The sequence below is a fragment of the Crocodylus porosus genome, unplaced genomic scaffold (assembly GCF_001723895.1).
Source record: "Crocodylus porosus isolate Cpor-Errol unplaced genomic scaffold, CroPor_comp1, whole genome shotgun sequence".
In the NCBI taxonomy this organism is placed as follows: Eukaryota; Metazoa; Chordata; order Crocodylia; family Crocodylidae; genus Crocodylus; species Crocodylus porosus.
Window position 1 is genome coordinate 81,572,686 of NW_017728886.1, and position 23,297 is coordinate 81,595,982.

The 23,297-nt window shown below is 45.8% G+C and overlaps 1 protein-coding gene across 18 annotated transcripts in view; it reads right to left on the bottom strand.

Moving 5' to 3' along the window:
- CLASP2 (cytoplasmic linker associated protein 2) overlaps positions 1–23,297 on the bottom strand; it is a 220,451-nt gene that overhangs the window by 163,838 nt on the left and 33,316 nt on the right. For all 18 annotated transcript variants that reach the window (XM_019537881.1, XM_019537785.1, XM_019537770.1 and 15 more), the window contains one exon: positions 12,363–12,430. In XM_019537881.1, coding sequence (XP_019393426.1) covers positions 12,363–12,430 — 68 coding nt within the window. The remainder of the gene's footprint in view (positions 1–12,362; positions 12,431–23,297) is intronic.

The following is a 23,297-nucleotide window of genomic DNA, read 5'->3' on the forward strand; positions in this document are numbered from 1 at the left end:
CAGGAGTGAGAACTGCCCTTATCCAGCTCCCTTTCAAACCATCCAGAACACTCAAACTTTCTCTTCATTTTGTTTCTGGAACCTAGGAAACTCCCAAAACCAGGAAATGACAAAGCTTCAGAGGTTGCACTGCTCAAGTGTCCACTACTTCCCCTGCTCTACCTGGAAGTTCAAGGTTAATTTTATATTCATGGCCCTTCATAACTCTACCTCTCCCTATTTATCACCTTCCCACATCTTGACTATATCAACATCAGCCTTTATCTTTTATAAACATCAAAAAATGCTTTCTTCTACACTGCTTCTTATTAGGGGTGCACCAATAGAGATTTTTGGGGCACATACCGATAGCTGATATTTAAGGAGGCATATCAGCTAATACGGATCCGATTTTTGATACAGCTGCCTCCAGTTGGTAAGTCTGGTGTGGTGGAAAGGGAAGAAAGAGGGAAGGGGTGTGGAGGGGGGGCAGGTCAACATTCCCCACAGTGAGGGAGGGGCCAGGGCAGGCACTGTCCAGGCAGGTTAGGCAGGGCCAGAGCCGCAGCTTGGGGGGTGGGGAGGCTCCTGATGTTGCTTGCACCCTGGAAGAGCACAGGGTGGGGGGCAAATGTCCCTCAGATCTGCATAGGGTAGGGGCTGGGATTGGAGCAGGCACTGGGAGGATGCTGCATCCACCCTAAATTTTGTCACTGCTCTACTACCAGCACCACCAGCTGCAGACCCAGCTCTTCCCAGCAGGTGGGTGGAGGCAGGGCATTGAGCAGGGGCTACATCAGGCAGCTGGTGGTAGCGGTGCTGGGAGCAGAGCAGCAGTGAAATCTGGGGTCGATGCAGCATCCTCCCAGTGCTGCCAGCATCTGCTCCGAGTCCAGCCCCCCACTAAGAGGAGCCCTGCACAGTCCTGGCTGCAGCCCACCCTGCCCCACACAGATTCAAGGGGCACTTGCTCCCTGCCCCCATGCCCTTTTGGGGCAGGAGCCCCCCCCCCCCACAAGCTGCAGGTCTGCGCCCCCACCTCCCTCACCGCAGGAGGCACTGATCTGCCCTGCCCCACACCCCTTCCCTCCTCTCTCCCCTTCCACCACACCAGAACGACCGGCTCTGCTCCTTGCTGCCCAAGTGCTGTGCTGAAGCTGCGTGCAGCACAGGCATTAATCAGCCAAATTACTGGCTCCATTTGGCCGATATCTGATACAGCCAGTTTTCTTTGCATCTGATCCAATATCAGACCAATGTATTGGTACACCTCTACTTCTTACAAGCAACTATCCACAAAGCAGGATACCTACTGGTAACTGCACAATTCTGAGTAAATGCCCCTGCTCTGTAAGGAATTGCTGATATTTTTATACGTTAAAAAATGTTGAATTATTCTGACTCATTCAGTTTTGCAAACAGCTAGCCCTCAGAACCATCATTCTCTTGCTCAGACTCAACTTCTATAATATTTATATTAATCTTAATCTATATCATACTACCTGAAATTAACTATGAATTATAATTCTATCTGTAGCCCTGGTTTAGATGTATATGGGTACGCAAGAGGATCAGTTTGGATTCTGATCTTGAAGATTATGAAAGACAGGATTAAAAAGTAGAACGTTGATGGAGTAACATTTTTAGCAGAACTAATTTAGGAAAAAAACAACTTTATTGTAATTAAGAAAGAAAAAAAAATCCCTGGCTTTGCTTGATAATTACTTTGACCACTGCTGAATACTGCTATTGTTGATAGATATTTTCCCCCTCCCCCCCCAAAGAAAACTTTTCATAAACAGTTCAAGATGAACAATGAGAATTCTACTAAAAAATTCTGCGTGTGGTGAGTGAACATTTGCTTATCTTTGCTTTATAACTGTCCTGTTTCATCATTATGCTCTATAATACAACTGCTAAAGCCCAATCCATGCTCTCTACAGAGTACAAAGGGAAAGAAAAAAGTTCTAAGCTTTATTTTCAGGCTATAGGGAGTCTTACTGTTGCATACAAGGCAGCCTTCTTGCCATGTCACTATTTCCATGCCCAGTGCAGTGCAGAAAAGCTTGGTCTGACTTAAAATAAAATAAACTGTATTGGGGAGATTTTGATTCCACATCACCAAAAGGGAAAGGGAATATTAATTCACACTCATACAGCATTGACCACTCAGAGAATCTCAAAATGATTTACCACCATGGGAACCAAAGAAGTGCCATACTGGGTCAGACCAATGGTTCATCTGGTATTTGGTCTCTGACAGTGTCAGTAATAGATGGACAGTAATAATGAATATAAAGGGAGAGCATTGAACCAGATGTCTCTAGAATGATCTATCTCCTTATTAACTACCCTCCCTGGCATCCACCATTATTGGTTTAGAGACAGAAGTCAAAGGAAACATCTACAACCATTCTACTCAACAGCCATTAATAGACCGATTACCCATGAATTTATCCAGTCCCTTTTTGAGCCTGGCTATGCTATCTGCCTCCACCACCTTCTGTGCCAATGAATTCCACACGTTAACTACACAAAGTGTAAAAAAGTACTCTCGTTAGTTTTAAACTTGTCACCTACTAATTTCAGTGGGTGCCTCCTAGCTCTACCACCCAGACTTGGCAAGCAACAGGTCCCTGTTCACCTGGTCCACACCCTTCAGGATTTAATAGACCTCTATCATATCTCCCCCCACACATATCCAAACTGAAGAGTCCTAGCCTGGTACGGCAACTCCAGGGCCCCAATCATTTTGACTGCTCTTACCTGTTCCTCTTCTAATTCTACTACATCTTTTTTCGTATGTGGAAATTAAATCTACGCTCAAGATTTAAGACACAGGTGAACCATGCTTTTGTAAAATGGCATGATCTTCTTAGTTTTCGTTTTCAATTACCTTCCTAAACAATACCCAAAATGTTATTAGTTTTGGTCACCACTGTGCTGAGCTGTCATTTTTAGAGAACAATCTACAGCATTATGTATGTACAGTTGAGGTTATTCTTCCCCAGGTGCATTACCTTGCACTTGTTGACCTTCCCCCACCCCCAGCCCCTGCCTAGCCTTATCCAGGTATGGGGACAGGCAGCCACCACCCGCCTGTGCCCCTTCCCACCCTGCATCCCAGCCTGGCTCTACTCCCTTTGGCCCAGCCCAACTCCCCCCGCCATGGCCTGGCCACGCTGCTCACCCCCCACCCTAGCTCTACTGGCCCCAAGCCAGCCCCAGTCCCCCTGGCTTTGATCCCCCCACCCTCCGTACCCACTTACTGGAGAAAAAAAAAGCAGGGCTAGGCCTGTGTTAAACTGCATCCAGAAGCAGGACAGTTTTAACTATTATGGTAGTAGTGAGACAGATACTCTCGAGCTACTGCAGCCTCTGGGTTGCCCTTAGGCAAGGCATTGCACCAATCAGCCTCACCTTACCAGGGTTACAGTTGAAGCCAATGGGGGTGCAAAACAGTGGACCATCTCATCTGGCAGATGCTTGGTGCAACTGGGACAATAATAGAGGAGACTTGCTCAAGTTAGCTGAACACTGCAACCTGCAACAAGAAGTGGCAACCTGCTGCAGTATTTTGCCAAGCATAATCTTCAAGAATTGAGAAAAAAAAACAACCAAAAACAAGAAAATCCACAACAACGTGAAGGGGGTCTCTGACAGAAAAGGTGAGGATACCTCACCTAGTATGGATAGTCATGTGCGACAGGTGACTCCTGACTGTCGGCATGCTACTGTCCACACTCAAGGGAGCAGTCAATGTGACAACATGGAAAGTGAGAACTCTACATCTGTGCTTGGACCAGTGCTTTTCAACATCTTTATCAATGATTTGGATAGAGAAGGGAAAAGCTTGCTGGCCAAGTTTACAAACTACATCAAGTTATGGGGCAGTGTGGTCACACCAGATGATAGGCTGCATATACAGGCAGACCTGGACAAGCCTGAGAGTTGGGCAGACTGAAACCAGATAAGTTTAACACTTCCAAGTGTAAGGTTCTCCATCTGGGGACAAACAACCCTCAACATACATATAGGCTCGATGGTGACAGCTTGACTTGCACCACAGCTGAAAGGGACCTAGGGGTAGCGATCGACCATCACATGAATATGAGCCATCAGTGCGAGGCAGCGGTCAGCAAAGCAAACACCACACTGGCATGCATCAACCAATGCATCTTGTGTAAAACGAAAGAAGTGATACTCCCGCTGTACTCAGCACTGGTGAGACTGCAGTTGGAGTACTGCATCTAGTTCTGGGTGTGGCACTTCAATAAAGACATGGAAAAGCTTGACAGGGTGCAGAAAAGAACCACCTGTATGATCAGGGACTTGCAAGGCAAGCCATACCAGGACAGGCTGAGGAACCTGGGCCTCTTTAGCTTAAAGAAGAGAAGGCTGAGAGGGGACTTGATAGCAGCTTACTGCTGTATCAGAGGAGTGCACCAGGAGCTCAGTGAACAACAGTTCACTAGGGCACCCCCCCAAGGAAGACCAGGACCAATGGATACAAACTCCTGGAAGGCCACTTCAGGCTTAATCCCAGGAAAAACTCCTTCACAGTCAGGGTGTCCGGACTGTGGAATAACCTCCCTCCAGAGGTGGTGCAATCACCTACCCTGGAGGTTTTCAAGAGGAGACAAGACACTCACCTCGCTGGGGTCACCTCACCCCAGTTGTCTTCCTGTCTAGAGCAGGAGGACTGGATTAGATGATCTGCAAGGTCAGTTCCAGCCCCTAACAATCTATGAAAATTGGGACAGTGGTTAATGTCAAGCATGAAATGAAGAGATTAAAGATCACTATTCTACGTCTGGGTGAAACATGCTGGAAAGAGCCTGGAATTATTGTTTCAGAAGACATGAAGATCATCTATTCAGGAGGTCAAATGAATGAAAGAGGAGTTGGGTGGATTTTAGATGAAGAAACCTTAAAACGTTTGCATGGTTTTTGGGCAATATCCAGTAGAGTGATGCTTGTGAAAATAAAACCTAATCCTTTCAACATTACAATAATATAAATCAATGTACCAACAGCTAAAAGAGGGGAAGACATTGATAGTTTCAATGAAGACCCTGATAAAGTAAAAAAGCAATGCAAACCTCAAGAAGTGGTCATAGCAATGGGAGATCTAAATGCAAAAGTTGGCTGTGAACAACTAGATAATATTGTTGGACCTTGCGGAGTTGGAGAGAAAAATGAAAGAGGAGAGAAATAGATTCATTGGTGTGTTACAAATGATAAAGTCATTATGAACACATGGTTGGAACACCACCTGAGAAGAAGGTATATATGAAAAGGTCCTGGCAATAACATTAGAAACCAAACTGATTACATCACCATCAAAAGAAGATTCAGAACTGGAGTTCAACAATTGAAAGCTTACCCAGGGGCTTGTAGCAGAATGCCATCTCTGTTTCTTCCCAAACTCTGCTATCAGGCTAATGACCAAATCTGACAATCTGGTTACTATGGTCACTGTAGAGGGCAAACACCCATGGCCCCATTGGCTTCAGGTAACCCCAAGTTGTAACCTGAGCTGGATACATTCCTGAGGGCGGGGGAAACCTGCTCCCTCTGCCTACATGACTGGCCTCACACACCTGGATGAGAGGGTTTAAACTCCCTATTGTTCTAAGCAATGTCATCATGACTGGTAGGGGGCTAGAGACCCAGCCAGTCTACCCCATAACCAGTGATGCATTTCAAATTAGTTGGCTGGCAACCAACAACTGCTGGCCTTCATTGGATCGGGTAAATGAGGTCATAAGGTTTACATAAGCTAAATACTGTCCAGGAGGAGGAGGGGCAGCAGCCATAAAGAGGACCCTCAAAAGGAACTCGCTATCTCTCTTGAAACTCATGATCAATGAACTGCTTGCCTCCAGAGGGAATCTCTGCCTGCCTATGGATGATACTTGTGAGTACCCTATTCGAGATCTAACTAGATATATATCTTGCAGTAACTCAGATGTGTGATCAAAGGCTACCATGTCACTAAGGTATTTCCTCTGATATTGCTCTATCCTGTACCCTATTCCAAACCTACTACTTGTAACCAGTAAAGTTCTCCTCTGTACCTAGCATGAGAGATTTATAGGGAGAGAGTCTAGATTATGCCTTGGGGTCCCATTGGTTTGGCTGACTAAGGGAGACCACTATTTGGGCTTCAGACTGAAGGAAGCACCCCAAGTTCTTGCAGCAGGTCAAATACCCCTCAAGGACTACTAGACCTGTGTTTCCCAAGGGGCACAGAACCAAAATCAGTCCAGACCCTGGGTGGTGATGGTTTTACCAAATGCAATAATCTGGGAATTTTTCAGGGTTTATCTTCCAAACAAAAAACCAGTTGAAATCAGGATAAAAAGGAAAAAAAGAAAAAGAAATCAGTATAAATTGAGGAAAATAATAATATGTCCCCGCGGCAGTGGTGGAGGGACAAAGTAAAGCTGGGACTACGGAAGGGGTGGGGCTCAGCCCGTTAGCTGCTCCCAGAGCTGCAGCAAGGAAAAAAGCAGAGGAAACTGTCAGTGGGGGTGGGACAGCGCTAGCTGCTACGTGCACTCTAGGAGTGCTGTGGGCTGTGCCGGGTTCTTCCCAGGGGCGCATGCCCCTAGATCTGCATGCAGGATGACAGCAGGCTGCTGCTGCAGAGTGGGGCCTGTGGCACTGAGCAGCAGCCTGCTCTTGTTTAGGGTGCAGAGCCGGGGGCACGCGCCCTCTGGGAAGAGCCTGGCACAGCCCCCCTAATGTGTGCATAGCAGCACAAGTTGCACCCTCCTGCCCCATATCCACTTACAGTTCCTTCCACAGCTGGGGGGGATAGAGTGTGACACAGCTTGCCCCTGTTCACCCCAGCCCCTGCTGCAGCGGCCCCAAGAGCAGCCAACACCACCTGTCTGCACCACAGCACGGCACAACCCAAGGGCTGGGGGGAGTGGCGCATGGCCAGACATGGGGGGAGGACCCGATCCTGATCCAGACCCTGGCACCAGCACCAATTCTTCCCTCCCCACGCAGGGGCAGAGCCGGGAGCCCTACACCCCTGGGCGACAGCTCCAGCCCTGTGAGCCCATGAGGAGCATCTGGGTGCGGCACCCACCACAGGGAGCAGGGCTGGGCTCTCCTCTCAGCTCCGAAGGCAAGGCTACAGCAGGAGCTGCTGGGGCGCAGCTGGGACCTGCCCGACACAGGAGTGATTCCCACAGCACCCCCCGCAGGATTCCCACAGCCCCTCCCACCCTCTCTGTACCCCCAGGCAATGGCTCCAGCCACCCTCCCCTGGCCCCCATGTGGCAGGTGCCAGAATGCCCCTCTCCCCTGCCCTGCCAGAAACCTGTGCCTCAGGTAACCGGCACTTTTAGTTTACTGGCACCCTCCAGCCATCCCCCACTTATACCGGTTAACAGGGATTTTACCGTACCCCGTAAAATTGAGCGAACTGAAAAACACGTGAATCAGTAAAAACCAAATAACTTCAATAAAAAATATATAAAAAAAAAAAAAAAATCAGAGAATTTAACCAGTGAAAATTGGAAAAAACTGAAAATGTGGAACACTAATTATACCAAAACTTTTGATAGAGTCAAGCATTAGGAGTTAATGAAAATACTGGAAGAACTGGATATGGATAGTAAAAACTTGAGAATTTTAAGAAACCTCTATTGGGATCAAACCACAGCAGAAAACAAACTGATTTAATCCAAATTGAGAGGCATAAGGCAAAAACTGTGTTTTTTCACCTGACTTTTTCAACTTGAACTGTGAGACAATACTGAGGGAGATTGAGGATTTATCATGGCTGATCACTGGCAGACAGAATTTGAACAACTTGTGTTATGATGATGATGCAGTCTTAATAGCTGATTCAGAAAAGAAACTGCAAGGAATTTTAGATAAAAAAAACTGTTAGTGAGAACGAGAAGAAGCGTTTAAGTATCAACTGTAGAAAAACAGAATGCGTCAATTACAAAGAAAAAGATGGAAAACCCTATAAAGTGTCAGGATTTGCTTACAGCAAAGACAAAAAATGAATACATGATGAAAACTGCATAAAGCAATCATATTAAAAATCACTGATACAATATATATTAGTTGTACTGCTGAGTTTTACAAATTGTTTTCACTTAACATACAAAACTAATTTGTTAATTAATAGAATAAGGTTTCTGATCCTTCACTATTACAACATACTATACGCTAAAGATAGAGCAGGGAACTTGTAGATGGAAATCACTAGATAACAGATTGTTTCAGTGAAATGCACCAATGCTTAAAGTTCCAAAAAAAAACACGCCAAAAAACCATGCCCCACAAAATAAACCCATAAGGCAAATATTCTCTTGTAGTGAAAAAATGAGAGTCTTACTTTGAAATTTAAAAATCCTAAAGATGGAGGTTTCTAACAACAGTAGCTTTCAAAATTTTGCCACAATTATTTAAAATCACTAAATTAATTTTCATTTGAGAAAAATATGTAGATATATTTATTCATGTTTAATTACTAGGAAGAAACATACTCCAAAAGAAAGCCAAAAATATTTATAAAAAGGAATTTCACATACAATATTAAAATATGTTGCAACATCCTAATTGTATAGTAGAATTAAGTAGGGCTAAAAGGAACATCAGAAGATCATCTAGTCCAAGGCAGAATTATTCCTATCCAAACCATCCTATACAAATCCATTATGTAATCTCTTAACAAAACTACACAATCAACCCTGACACAACACAAGACATAACACTGTAACCTGACACAGATAAAGCAGGGGGACCACTACAGCTAACATCCTACTGCAAAGGTTGTTAATATATGCTCAAGAGATCCTAGGAAAAGGGTCACACCCCTGCTACAAAGCAAGGCAAAAATCCCCAGTCTGTATCAATCTGACTATACAATAAAATTCCTTCCTGACTCCAAATCTGGTTATGTCTGGCCCTGAGCAGAGGGTCAAAAACACTTTACCCAGGAGTCTTTGTGTTTAAGTTCCAGCAGAAGTAATAGCACACCCCAGTTAAAGTCCCAAGCCTTGGCTGTAGCCAATAACCAGTGCCTCTGAGGAAGGTTTAAAAACACACTGACATGTAGAAGAGGGGTGGGGGGGAGAGGTGCACAAATCAGGAAAGCCCAGAAACATGGGAAACAGCCATGGGAGAATATAGGCATAGCTATGCCTAGACCAGGGGTGCTCAACCTCTGGCCATAGAGCCATCGCATCTAATCCATGGAGCTTCCCATGGATCAGGAAGTTTGGCAGTGCTCAATTCCAAATCCCCAAGTCCTACTTGGTGGGCTGGGCCAGGCCACATCCCACCCACACTTCTGGATCAGGACTGGGCCTTGCCTCCTTCCCCCCCAATGGGGCCCAACTGGGGCCTGGCCATGCCTCTTTCCCCCACAGGGCTGGGTTATGCCCCTGTGGCAGGGCGCGACCTAGGGGCGGCCGTGAACTCCCCTAGTGCCTCCTATCGTGCCAAATTGGTTTCAATGCACCCTCACCATCTTGCCCGCCACATCTTTGATGTTGATATTGTTAAAGGAAGGCTGCCTTTTTACCCTCTTTGGCACGGTGCCCTGAGATGTCCCAGTCTGTGCCCTGCCTTCAATGACACTGTGTACTATAACCTCTGGGGCTACGCGTCCTACAGTCACCCGTGCCCTCACGGGTCCTCTGGCTTGTCTTTCTCCGTTGCCCGTGCCCTCATGGGCACTCTCTGGCTTGTCCTGCGGCTGCCGCCCACACTGGGGCCTTTCCCCACGCTTGCGCCCGCGCCCACACTGGGGCTCCTCTCACTCTCGTAGCCCACACTGGGGCTCCTCTCACGACACTGCCCACACTGGGGCCAGGGTCGATACACCCCAAAACGCTGCACCCTCTCTGGCGCAGGGTCTCCACACTACCGTGGAGCCCCCACGAGGCCTCCTCCTACCCCTTATAGCCTCACCCAGTCCTCCGGTCTTATACAACTACAATATAGAAAACTCAAGCTCCTGGGCTACAACGTAAATTCTAAGCCAATTGGCTAACCATCATTCATATCCCTACCAGGGTTTCCTCCACCCAGTATCATCAAGCAGAGGCTGCTCAGGCCATCAGGCTTCTCTGCTCTGCTTACTCCAGCAGAGCTCCCTCTTCCTCGGCTGCAAGTGGGGAACTGCCTCTCTGGCCTCAGCCGGGATCACTTTTATATAGGCCAGGGCCTGCCCCCTTCCGATCAGCTGACCAACTGTGGTTGCCCCGGCAACCAGCACCTGTGCTGCCTTGGTGACCGGCAGCTTAGCCTCCCCCTTCTCACCACTAGGGGCCTCTCCTGGGTCGCTTCCATTTCAGGCACAGGGCACTTAAGTGCCCTGTGACAGCCCCCTTGCCATCACAGGGCTAAGTCAAGCTTCTTTAACCTGTAGGGCTGCAGTGGGTGCAGCCTGGTCCCTCACCCTCTTCCAAATGGCTAGATTTTGCACACTGTGCCTGCCTGGGCATGGGAACAGGAACACTGGCTGGATCTGCCCAATGGACAAACTGGGCACTACCAACCTGGACCACCAGGCAAAAAAATTGAGAGTGCAGCTTGCCTAGATCCATCCCTGACCAATGTCTGTACAACCTATTCTTGACCACTGCTAGTGATATGGCTTCTTTAGCCAGTCTATTCCACTGCCCCACTATTCCAATAGTGAAGAAAAATTTTCCTGGTATCCAATCTAATCTTACTTTGTTACAACTTCAAGACTGCAGAAAATACTCTGAAGTTTTAGAAGATATTTTAAAGACCAACTACCACATTTACTTGAATCCCAAGACAAAGTCCCTCCACAATAAGCATGGGAGGGAAAGTCTGCCATCCTACATTCACACAAAAAGAAAGCTGCAATAAATACACTGCCTATCTTTGAACTGCTGTTAAAAGCAGCATGTGCTCATCAGTGGAAACTAACTATGAAGCTGATTAAAATATAGTCAACACTGAGCATGACTATAAAGCACACAGGCCATATTGTACAAACACGCTGATAGCAACCTGCAAAAAGATAAGTCAGTATAACCCATCTGAATAAAAAATGTATGGTAGAACACAATCCCCCTCAGCATCAACTCTTTGTCAAGTCATGGTGAGCCACTACACTGGGTCATGCCCCATTTTTACTTCCTTGTCACTCGCACAGCTACGCTGCATCTTTCTTCCCCATTTCCAATGAGTCCTGCTTCTCTACCAACCTTAAATACTAGAAAAACATCACCAAACAGGGCCCCAAACAGTTCACCCAGAATCCCCGTTACCCCCTCTCTCAGCCTGTTGCAAACTGTTAGTGTGGCCCTGCACTCCATGAGGTGAAGCCAGACCAAGATGCCCTATGTCTCAACTGCATGTAAATTCTGGAGGATCCCAGGACTCATAACAAGAACACCTTGTTTCAGTCATGAGTGGGTGGAGGGTAGTTAGCAAATAGATTTTTTGTGTGGGTGTCTAGAGTACAGACATATACTGAGGAATGCTGAGCCATGGGTTCACATGGCTTAAAATGCTATCAACAATGCTGGGGCCCATCGCAATGAACTACATGGTAAATAATGGGCCTTTTGGCTTTGAACTAATATTCATAGTTTGTATTATATAAGTAGATAGCCAAGTGCTATTTACGTGTATGTTTACATAGTACCTATGCTAAAACTTGCAGCAGTTTAAAGAAATGGTACCATGCATCAATTCTGGATGAACGAAGTATATGGGTACTATATGCAAACTGCTACAACTATATTTATTTCAAGGTCAGTTTTTTCAAATTTGCTCCTCACTTCCATGTGTTCAGGGAAAGCAAGGTCTGACAGTAATGGGGGGGAAGAAGTCTGGGGGGAGGGGACAAAGGGGCTACCTGACCCCTCAGATTTTCCCTGCTATAGCAGTGGGAGGAGGACAAATTCAAGACAAAGCTCTGCTAATTAGATGCTATACCTGGAAAATGTTAACAAATTTATAAATTTTCCATATACAGAATCTAGTTATTGGGGGAGTTGTTTTATAATTGAGTAAATGTAATATATCAATGGAGCTGCAACAGTTTGCGCACTGGTACAGTGATGCAAATTGCTTAAAGAAAGTATAACTGCCATTATTACAAGACATTTTGGGGATGGAAGTATGTCAAAATAGTGCAGCAATCAGGCATATTAAATTTCAAAAGACAAGAAAACAATGTTTATAGTAACATATCAACATCAAAACTTAATATTATAGCCACAAACATATTTCTAGAGTAGTCAACCCAAGCCTCACTTTGGAAATGCCAGTAATTCCACCAAGTAAATAAAAATTAAGTATAATTTAAATGAGATTTAGTCACCTTCCATTTTTAATAACAATAGATGGTCTTGCTTACTCACCACTAGTACTAATCATCATATTTCCAGAGTTTCTCACTTCATCAAATTTTGCAAAGATCACTTGTAACCTAAAAATAAAAGGACAAAAGTTATTTTCTTTTATGTGAAGCTCAGGTGTTCTCTAGCTCCCCCCAGTTAAAATAAAATTGAAATCAAAACTAATTCCAACTACGCTACAAGAGATAATGAAGATGAAAGATGGAAGACAAATTATTTTTCTGACCATCAAAATTTTTCTCTGCAAACAATCATTGAGCAATTTTTCATTTTGAAGTTAAATTTATTCAAATACATGAAAAATTCAATCCACTTAGTAAAGCCAGTGACCAGGCAGGCACCAAACAGGGACTGCAAACAGGGTAAGCAGTTTGCAGGCAGTTGCTAGGGGCAAGTGGAGGAAGGAGGAGAGAAGCCAGGAACCAGATCCTGCCCAGGAAGGTAAGTGATCCAGCTGCCTGCGCCTTTGGTTTCCTGAGTGTTTATTTGGTAGGCTGTGTGTGTTTGAGGCATGCGCTCTGAGAAGCTGAGAGTGATTGCTGACTGCTAAGTGATCGCTGCCTGGGCCTGCCAAAAAGCCCTAATGAGGGGGCAGAGCCAGTTGAGTCCCAATCGGGCATAAAAGGAGACTCCCCAGGTTACCAAGGACTGCAAACAAGGTAAGCACTTTGCAGGCCAATTCCTAGGCCAGTTCATGTGTGTTTGGGGCATATGCTCTGAGAAGCTGGGAGTGATTGTTGACCGAGTGGTGGGGACACTAGAGGGGACCCTGCCTTGGCCTCAGCTGGTGCTCCTTCCCCTTGCATCAGTGAACCCATGGTTCCATCCTCCACCCAGGCAGAGCCCCTGGCTCTGGGCTATGGAGGCTGCCTGGCATGGCTGCCAGCAACTGGGAATGGGAGCAAGGTTACCCCCACCTGTAGGGTTTGCTCTTTAGTGAGGTCTTTGGAGTGCCAGGTGACTGAGCTCCAGGCCCAGGTAGGCAGGTTTCACAACATCAGGGCCCGTGAACAGGAGATTGATGACTACTACTATCAGGTTCTTCTCCTGAAGAATGAAGAGAGAAGTGCAAGGATACCCAGCTACGTGAAGAAGGACAACAGGAAGAGACTCGAAGCCCCACCTGGGGGATGCTTGGAAAACTGTAATCTTGGGTCCCAAGACATGCTGTACCAAGGTTACTCATCCCTTGGAACCAAGCAACAGGTATGCACCTCTCACACCACCAGCAAAACATCAGAAGAAACACAGATTCTGGACGAGGGGAGGCAGCTAGCTGCCCACCGCTCCTCCCCAAGAAGAGAAGCAGGGTTGTTGGGGTGGGCCACTCCTTCCTGAGAAGGACTGAGGGAGCAATCTGCCACCCTAGCCCATGAGGTCTGCTGCCTCCCAGGGGTCCATATCCAGGACATGGCAGAGAGGATTCCTAAACTCATCTGGCCCTCTGACCATTAGTCCCCATACTCCTCATCCATATGGGCATGAATGACACAGCTTGGAGCAATCCTGGCTGGGTCATGAGTGACTACAGGGCTCTGGGGGCTCAGCTTATATGGTTGGGGGCGCAGGTAGTTTTCTCCTCCATCTTCCTGGTTGCGGGCCTAGGAGAGATGGATGTATCAAAGAGATGAACCAAAGGCTCCAGCGATGGTGCTACCGAGAAGGTTTCAGCTTCCCTGACCATAGCATATACTTCAGAGACAGAGGTCTTCTGGGAAGGGATGCTATCAACTTCATGCCAAAGGGGAAGGCTCTTTTCTCAGCCAGGATTGCAGACCTCCTGGATAGGACTTTAAACTGAGACAGTCAGGGAATTGGGGGGGAACGGGAGGGAAACTACGAGCAGAGCAAGTCCAGGGGCCAACAACCAACCAACAGTTACAACAGGAGACACCAGGGAGGACACCACAGCATAAGCCGAGGGAATGGAGCTCCCTCACTGTAACAGGAAACCGAGGACCTCCAGCACAGGGCTCAAATGTCTGTACACAAATGCCGGGAGCACGAGGAACAAACAGGAGGAAATGGCCCTTCTGCTTTCCAGCAGTGACTACAATATCATAGGGATAACAGAGACTCTAGCCATGACTGGACTGCAGCTACAGAGAGCTACACCCTGCATAGGAGGGCTCACATAGGGAAAAGTGGTAAAGGTGTAGCTCTATATGTAAAAGGAGCAATACATTTTCTTGGAAGCTGGAATTGGTATCACGGAAGGGAGACTTGAGACCCTCTGGGTCAAGATATGAGGGGGACTGTAGGAATGTATTACAGACTTTGGAATCAAGATGAGGTGCTAGATCTGGAATTCTCCAGAGAAGTGGAAGAGACTTTGAGAGCACAGGACTTGGTCATCATGGGTGACCAGCTACCCAGACATCTCCTGGGAAGAGCACTTGGCCAGATCTGACCAGTCACATAGATTCCTGACTTGTATCAAATGAGGCCTACCTATCTCAGGAAGTATATGGGCTGACCAAAAGAAGTGCCCTCCTAGTATATGGGGAAGCTAGGAGCAGGCCCCAAGAAGAACTACATAAAGATTGGCCTACACCTGTAAGGAGCAGATTAGAATTGCAAAGTCGGTGACCAAATTCAGGTTAGCAATTGAAATCAAGGACAATAAGAAGCCCTTCTACAGGTACATAGGTAACAGGAGGAAAACCAGTGGAAGTGTGGGACCTCTGCTAAATGCATCTGGACATCTGATCACTGGCACCAAGGAGAAAACTGAACTCCTGAACGAGTGTTTTGCATCTGTATTCCACCAGTCTAAGAATGATAGCCTGCCAAATGCAAATATGACATACAATAGTCACAGTAGGAATGATCACCTACCAACAGTCAACGTAGAGCTGGTAAAAGAACAGCTAGAGAGACTGGATATCTGTAAGTCAGCAGGACCGGATGAACTCTATCCAAGAGGGCTGAACAAACTAGTCAAAGCCATTGCAGGACTGCTCGTGAACCTCTGAGAACTTGTGGTGTTCAGGAGAGGTCCCAGAAGACTGGAAGAGGGACAATGTTGTGCCCATCTTCAAGAAAGGGAAGAAAGATGACCTAGGGAACTACAGGTCAAAATCAGCCTGACCTCAATCTCAGGAAAAAAAATCCATGAAAATTCTCTCAAGGAGTCCATATGCAATAAGCAAGCTGGTAGAAGGCAAAACTCTAAATGAGCCAGCACGGTTTTGCCGCAGGCAGGTCATGTCTAACGAATCTTATCTCTTTCTATGACCAGGTTACTCACCACCTAGATAAGGGAGATGAGGTTGTTGTCATTTACTTAGACTCTGACTTAGTGCCCCCACAAGGCTCAAGGTAAAACTAGGGAACTACGGGCTCAAACAATTCAACAGTCAGATGGGTGTGAAACTGGTTACAAGGTCAGACCCAGAGAGTACTAATAGACTGATTTGAGTTGGCCTGGCAGAAGGCAGCTAGTAGGGTCCCCCAGGGTTTGGTACTTGGACCACTGCTTTGCAACAACTTCATCAATGATCTGGACGTGGGGCTGAAAAGCACACTGGCAAAGTTGGCTGATGACACTAAGCTGTGGGGAAGTATGGCCACGCCGTAGGGTAGGCTGATGATCCAGGCAGACCTAGATGTTAGATAGGCAGACCAGAACCAGATGCTATTCAACACTGAGAAGTGTAAAGTGCTCCATCTAGGTAGAAAAAATCCGCAACAAACTTACAGGCTCAGGGGCTCCACATCTGAAAGGTACCTGGGCATCATAATTAAACATAAAATGAATATGAGCCACCAGTGTGATGTTACAATTAGCAGAGCAAACAATACGCTGGCATGCATCAACTGACACATCTCAAACAAAACTAAGGAAGTTATTCTCCCACTCTACTCAGCATTGGTGAGGCCACAGCTGGAGTACTGCAGCCAGTTCTGGGCACCACACTTCAAGAAGGATGTGGAGAAGCTTGAGAGAGTCCAGAGAAGAGCCACTCATATGTTTAGAGGCCTGAAGAGCAAGCCATACAAAGAAAGGAAGACAGATGTATGGGACTGTTCAGCCTACAAAAGAGAAGACTTTGGGATGGCTTTGGTGGCAGCTTACAAATATATCAGTGGAGAGTATCGGGGCAGGCAAACAACTATTCACCAAAGTGCCCCAGGGGAAAACCAAGGAGCAACAGTCAAACTCCTAGAAGGTTTCAGACCGGATAAAAGGAAAAACTTCTTTACAGTTCAGTAACCAGACTCTGGAATAGACTCCCAGGAGGGGTGGTGCAGACACCTACCCTGGAGATCTTCAAAAGGAGACTGGATGCATACCTTGCTAGAGTTATTTGACCCCAGCAGTATTTCCTGTCTACAGCAGGGGGCTGGACAATGATCTCATGAGGTCCTTTCCAGCTCTAAACTTCTGTGAATAAAACACCGTATCTTAAATAACTTATTTTAAAATAGCCCAGCACTAAATGACACTTATCTTAATGGCATACAGGCTTAACATAATCCTGTTAGCCTAGTTATATAAAGCTCTAAACAATCATGATTTGAGTACCATGTATAGTAGAACAATTAAAGATAACATTAAACTAGTTCACAACCAATTACTAGATCTGTCAAAATTTCATTATTTTGTCAATAAAGGTACTGCTCTTAAACTAGCTTTTCTTTTCCAGTAGAAAAGAGGACAATCGTTTCATTTTTAAAATATACAAAACATTTGAGGGATGTTTAACTGTGAAGGAACTATATTCTGTTATCTTGGTGAAGTTAGTGGTACATAACAGAAAAAGCCTGAGATTTTTGTGGGTTTTTTGGCAACATTAGTAGCGTTCTTTTGCAACTTATTGCTGTAATGTATTATTTGTCCTCTAAAACAGGGACGTTTTGCAGTGGGGGGCACTTTTAACTCCTAATGTGGGCTCTCTTCCAACTCAACCCGTGCTACAGCTGCTGGAAACAATAAGAGAGTCATGGCCACCCCTTCACTGCTGATGCCATTTCCCCATTTACCCAAGTAATCACATCCCCCCAGCTGCCAGAACACTGCAGAAAGCTCAGAGCTCCAGAGGATGAACAAGACGGCTCTGCAGGCCAGATCCGGATGACAAACCACAGGTTGCTGACCCCTGCTCTAAAAATGACTAAATCCCAACTAAGTTGGATGTTTGTGAATTGGAAGGGGATATGTTGACGTACCTTGGGACACAGATGCAAAGACCTATGCCTCAAACCAAGAACGATGGCTTAAGGAGAAATCTGTTTCCACGACATGAAGATAACTGCCAAAGACTCTAAGATCTTCTTTGTCAGTTCCTTTAGGACCCTGGGAGAAAGTTCATCTGGCCCTGCTGACTTGAATTCATTCAGACCCTCAAAAGTTCTCTGACCATCTCTTTTATTATCATCTCACTTAACCTGCCCCGCTGCTTATCCAGATAATCCCTGTTAGACGACTGGCTGCAGCTTAATTTTTTTGTGAAGACTGAGGCAAAGTAGCAATCAAGTAGCTTTGCCTCTTTTGTATTTTCTGTTAGGAGCTCTCCCTGGCTTAATAGCAGATGCAACACTTCCTTGGTCCTTCTTTTCTGGCCAGCATACCTACAGAGCCTCTTCTTGCTGTCCTTACCCTCCTTTGCCAGATGCATCTTCGCCTTTCCAATTTCATCCCTGCAGGTTGTGATTATTTCCTTGGTGACCTGCCATTTGCCCAGTCCCTGTATGCTTTCCTTTTGCATTTTAGAAGCATCTTACACAGCCACACTGGTTTCTTGCCATTCTTACGCTCCCATTATTTTGGGACAGTTTTCTGCTGTGCTTCCAATACTGTGCTCTTGGAAGCTCACAGCCCTCCTGGGATTTAGCATCCTAGTTTTGCTGACACCACTCTTTCCATCTCAGGATTTGGAATTCTATCATATCTCGATAGCTTCCTCTTAAATTACCCATCGCCTTCATATCCTCCACCTATTATTCCCTGTTGATCAGAAAAAGATACAAGATACATGATCCCCTAGTAGTATCCTTCACTTTCTGGAACGGAAAGTTGTTCTCCACAAGTTAGGTACTGGCTTGACATTTTATGTTTGGCTGCGCTGTTCTTCCAGCAGATGTCTGGAAAACTGAAGTCTCCCATCAGTTCCATCCCACAGCGTTTGGATAAATTTCCTACCTGCTTGAAGAATGTCTCATCTACCTTCTCTTTCTGATTAGGTGGCCTGTAATAAATCCCCTACTATTTTATTTAGGAGTGCACTGATAGAAATTTTGGGGCCAATACCAATAGCCGATTTTTAAGGAGGCATATCAGCCGATACCAATCCAATTTCCGATACAGCTGTGTGCAACTGGTAAGTCTGTTGTGGTAGAAAGGAAGGGGGGAGACAAGGGGCAAGGGCAGGGGCAGGTCCCTGCCACCCGTGGGCAGGGGCAGGCACTGCCCAGCCAGGGTGGGGCAGGGAGCAAAATGGAGCCATGTAGGGAAGGGAGGCAGCTCCCACTGCTACACACACTCTGGGAGGGCATGGGGCAGAGGCGTGTGCCCCCGGATCTGTGCGGGAAGGGGAGAGTAGGCTGCAGCTGCAACCTGGGCTGCACCAGGCTTTTCTCGGTGGGGGCTATGGAGGGGGCTGCAGCCACCCCAAATTTCGCCATAGCCCCACTCCCAGTGCTGACACCTGCCTAGTGCAGCCCCACCTCTTCCCAGCGCGTAGGTGGAAGTAGGGCATTGAGTCAGGGCTGCGCCAGGTGGGCATCAGTGTTGGGAGCAGGGCTACAGTGAAATTTGCAGCGCTTTATCCCCCTCCACAGGCCCCATCCCAAGCCCAGCCCCTGCCAAGAAGAGCCGGGTACAACCCCAGGTCAAGCCCACCCTCCCCAGATCCAAGGGTACACCCCCCCACCCCATGCCCTCCGGTGGTGCACGTAGCAGCAGAAGCCACCACCCCAGATAAGCTGAGGCTCCATCCTGCACTGCACCACGCCCCAACTGGGCAGCACCTCTGCCTGCCCTCTCCCTCACTATGGACAACGTTGATCTGCCCCCCCCCACGCCCTCTCCCTTCCCCCTGCCATTCCACTTCAATGGACTTGCCAGCTGCACACAGCTCTCCATGCTTCCAGGCTCTGCTTCTCCCTGCCTGAGTACTGTGCTGCAACTGAGCCCATGCACAAGCATTTATCAGCCAAATTATCAGCCACATTGGGCCAATTTCCAAAACAGCCAATTTTTTTTTATATCAGTACCAATCCAATGCATCAGTGCACCTCTAATTATATTGGTGTCACATCTTTCACCTTGTTCTTTACCCATATGCATTCTGGTTTGCCATCTTCCTTCTCCTGGATCAATAAACAAGAGTGTGTGTTTCTGATACACAAGCCAGCACTGCCAAATTTCTTCCCAAATTCTGTCCTTCCAAAACAAGTTGTAACCCTAAATGTTGACATTTCAGTCATAACAGCTGTCTTATCAGGTCTCAGTGATGCCAACTGTATCATAGTTCTTTTTCACAGGTTGCAGCTTCCAGCTCATCTTGTTTATTTCCCATACTTCTCACATTTTTGTACATGCATTCAGCTGTATTTTGCATTCTGACCTCCTCACTTCCCTTTTGCTGGAGTCCTGTAGCTCAAATGTCTATCATTTCTGAGCAAGCTATACTCAACAGGGGAAAGAGAGGTAATACTTACTTCAGTAGTCCCATCTTTCCTCAGTAGTTCTGCTTTTCTCTAACTGCAAGAGTACTCATTTAAACTACTCACTAATAGTGAAAATAAAGGGCATTTTTACAAAGACACAGGAGTGGAAAGACTCCTGCATCAGTAGTGTATTCAGAATAATTCAGTGTTAACATGAGCAAAAAAAGTAAATTCTCCTTTCTGAGTGGAGTAATTATTCACTTAGGAGCTAATTAAGAAGTCACTGTTCCAAGTATACCCACAGTAATCTGAAGCATCAAGTTGTGGTCTGAATTCTAGACCATGATGTGCTGCTCACATTAAGACCTCTTATGTTCAGATTAATTCTTTTAATTAATTAATTCTTGTGACCCATGGGTTGAGAAACGCTGGTCTGGGGTGCCAAATTCTTTGAATTTTTAAGTGAGCCATGTGAGTTCTCCAACCTGTACTTGACACACCTATACTCAACGTCTTTGTTGGAGAGAAGGCAGGGAATGACATCCTCTCCTCTCCTCAAACAATTTTTTTCTGGATTCTTCCCCAGCTCAGTGTAGTAGCAATGTGAAATACAGTCACAACCTTCATCTGGTACTCTGTTTTGAAACAGAAACCCCTGAATCACTGATCAAAAGGTAAGTAACACTGACTTGTAACACTGGCAGAACATTTCTTTATGGGATGCAACTGCATGCACACAAATGATGGAACAAAGTTGCCAGGTGACTTTGTAGACAATTTTAAAACCCAACTACAGTAGCAGCCAGATACTTCCCAGGGTTATGTTCCCTGCAAAGGGAAGGGTTTGCAAAGTAACCAGGAAAACAGCTGTGCAGAACTGCTTGAGATGCTTCAGCTGTTTACTTCTTGATCAGCTGTGAGAAACTGAAGATGAGCATCAGCTGATTGGACAAGGAAAAGCCAAAGCAAACAGCTGAGTAGCTCACTCTTAATCAGCAACCTGCTATGAATTAAGCACATTGTGAGCCACCACAATAAAAGCGATCTGGGTTCTACTGCCTCACTCAGCCTAAGAAGCTGCTATGTCCCAGAGCAAGGAAAATTAATTCTATGGATACACAGAAAATCTTCTGCCACATGGAGTTTTACATACTGTAACAAATTCAACTGGCAAGCACAGAATGGGAAGCTCACACTATTCTTGACCTCAGACAAAATAAAGAGAGTATCCAATTTCAGTACTCCCAAATTTATTGAAGTAATACTCACAGGGCCCAATACTAAAGACTGCCAAATTCCTTTTGGCAGAAACTACACCAGAGGAAGGGAAAACTGCAATGAATTGATACTGATTCTTACAAAAGGGAATTTGCTTTACAAAGAAGCATGCTTTAATAGAGAAAGGCAAGAGAGAACTTGAAGAACCATTTAAGGAAACACTGCAACATTTTTCATCTTGCTTTAGAAGTACTGACTGCTTCAGTCCAATGTTTTCCTCGTACTAGTCAATAGAGGCGTTTCCTTAAAACATGCCCACATGCTGCTGCATACCTTAGTTAAAAGTGAAGAGCAGAGCTGTCAGCAAGAACTTCTGATTTGTTAATGAGCACATACTTATTTCAATGAAATTTTTGTTAGGAAAGATTTCTTGGCAAGACATCAAGAGCAGCCTCCCTCCCCCAAATCACAGCCAATCTTCTCAATGCAAAAAAGTCTGAAAGAAGCAAAGTACAGACTCAACTGATGCATCAGTGGTGAGTTCTCTGCACTCTTGCCTCCTCATCCTCTGGCCCCATAAGGCTGTTGTTTGCTACAGGTCACTGCCTTCCTTGGAAGAGAAACTGACTACAGAAACTAGTGATCAAAGTCAATTACATTAAGTGCAACTGCTTCACTAAGACCCAGCCCAAAAGAACAAATAACATGGTAGTTAGAGCAATTATGGTTTTCAGTTCGCCACAGAAAAACACAGTAAAATGCAGATTTTCTCATTTTAAGAAGAAAAACACATATTTTTTCTTTTTAAGGAGAAAAACATGGGAAACAGCAGGTTTTCCCTTGCAGGCTGGCAGAGTTCCAGCCTGCAAGGGGCTGGGGGGAGCAGGAGGAAGGCAATCCAGCAGGGGGTGTCACATGCACGCTACACATGCATATGACAGCCAGGCAGTGTGGAGAGCACTTCAACTCCCCACAGTAAGTTGGGGGGCGGGGAGAGGGGAAATTAAGCCCCATAGAAAGGGAGGGAAGAAGGTAGCTGGGCAGGGCTGGGGCTGCAGTCCAACCAGGGCAGTGGGTGGGTGGGTAGGACTTGGGGCTGTCTAGTACATGCATAATTTTACAACTTAAAAGTCCACATTTGAACACACTTTAAAAATAAACTGTGTTCAGAAAGTAGACCACTTATGACACTTTCAAGTCATAAAAGTTAGCAATACACACACAGGCAAAAATCAGTGTGTCAAAATAATGATGGATGTCACTCTCAATATGGTAAAGGCTGACTTGTACCATCTGCAACAGAACAGGTAACCATGCTTCTGTGGACCATAGGACTGAGCGACCAGATCTTTCTTAATATTTGCCTATCCTTTTATTATCAGAGGAAGTGGTTTAAAAAAAAACCATGCAGGAATTTTACCTTTATCAGTACCAGGAAAGAAGACTAAGCCTTATGTTCAGGTGAATGATTTCTCTAGCCTTCCCTGACCTAGATGCAACTTGGGACGTACCACAAAATATTCAGCTCATCTAGCAGACAAAGTCTGCTAGATACAAAAATAACTGAAAATAAAGTGTGGGACAGAACCAGTTTCCTACCTGAAAAGCTTCCTGACGGACTCTACACTCTAGAACCTCCCTGCTTGTTTAAGCAATGCCTAGAACAATGATTCTCAACCAGGGGGCCATGACATCCATTCAAGGGTGCCACATAATGTTAGCATTGTTAGGCGTGCAAATGTCATTCACAAGGTAAATCCAGGGATTTCAAAGAGAAATCCATAGTGTTAAATATATTTGATCTTTTGAGTGTTCTGCAACGGAAAAATTATTCTATTATCAAGTTTACCTGAATCCAAGATATTTTTGAATTTCAAAACCCCTCTCCTGCTCCAGTAATTAAATTCTATATAGGGAAAACTTATAATTTTGTTATAATTTTCCAAGTATAGAACCTATTTATTGGAGGGTCGACTTAAGTTTGTAAACAGCAGGATGAAGGAAGAGATTGCAGCTCTGACTCTGGCCCCAACCCAGGCTCAGGGCCAGATTCCAAGCCACAGTATAACTGCTTGTCCCCCTCCCCATCCCCTGCTTTGTAATGGA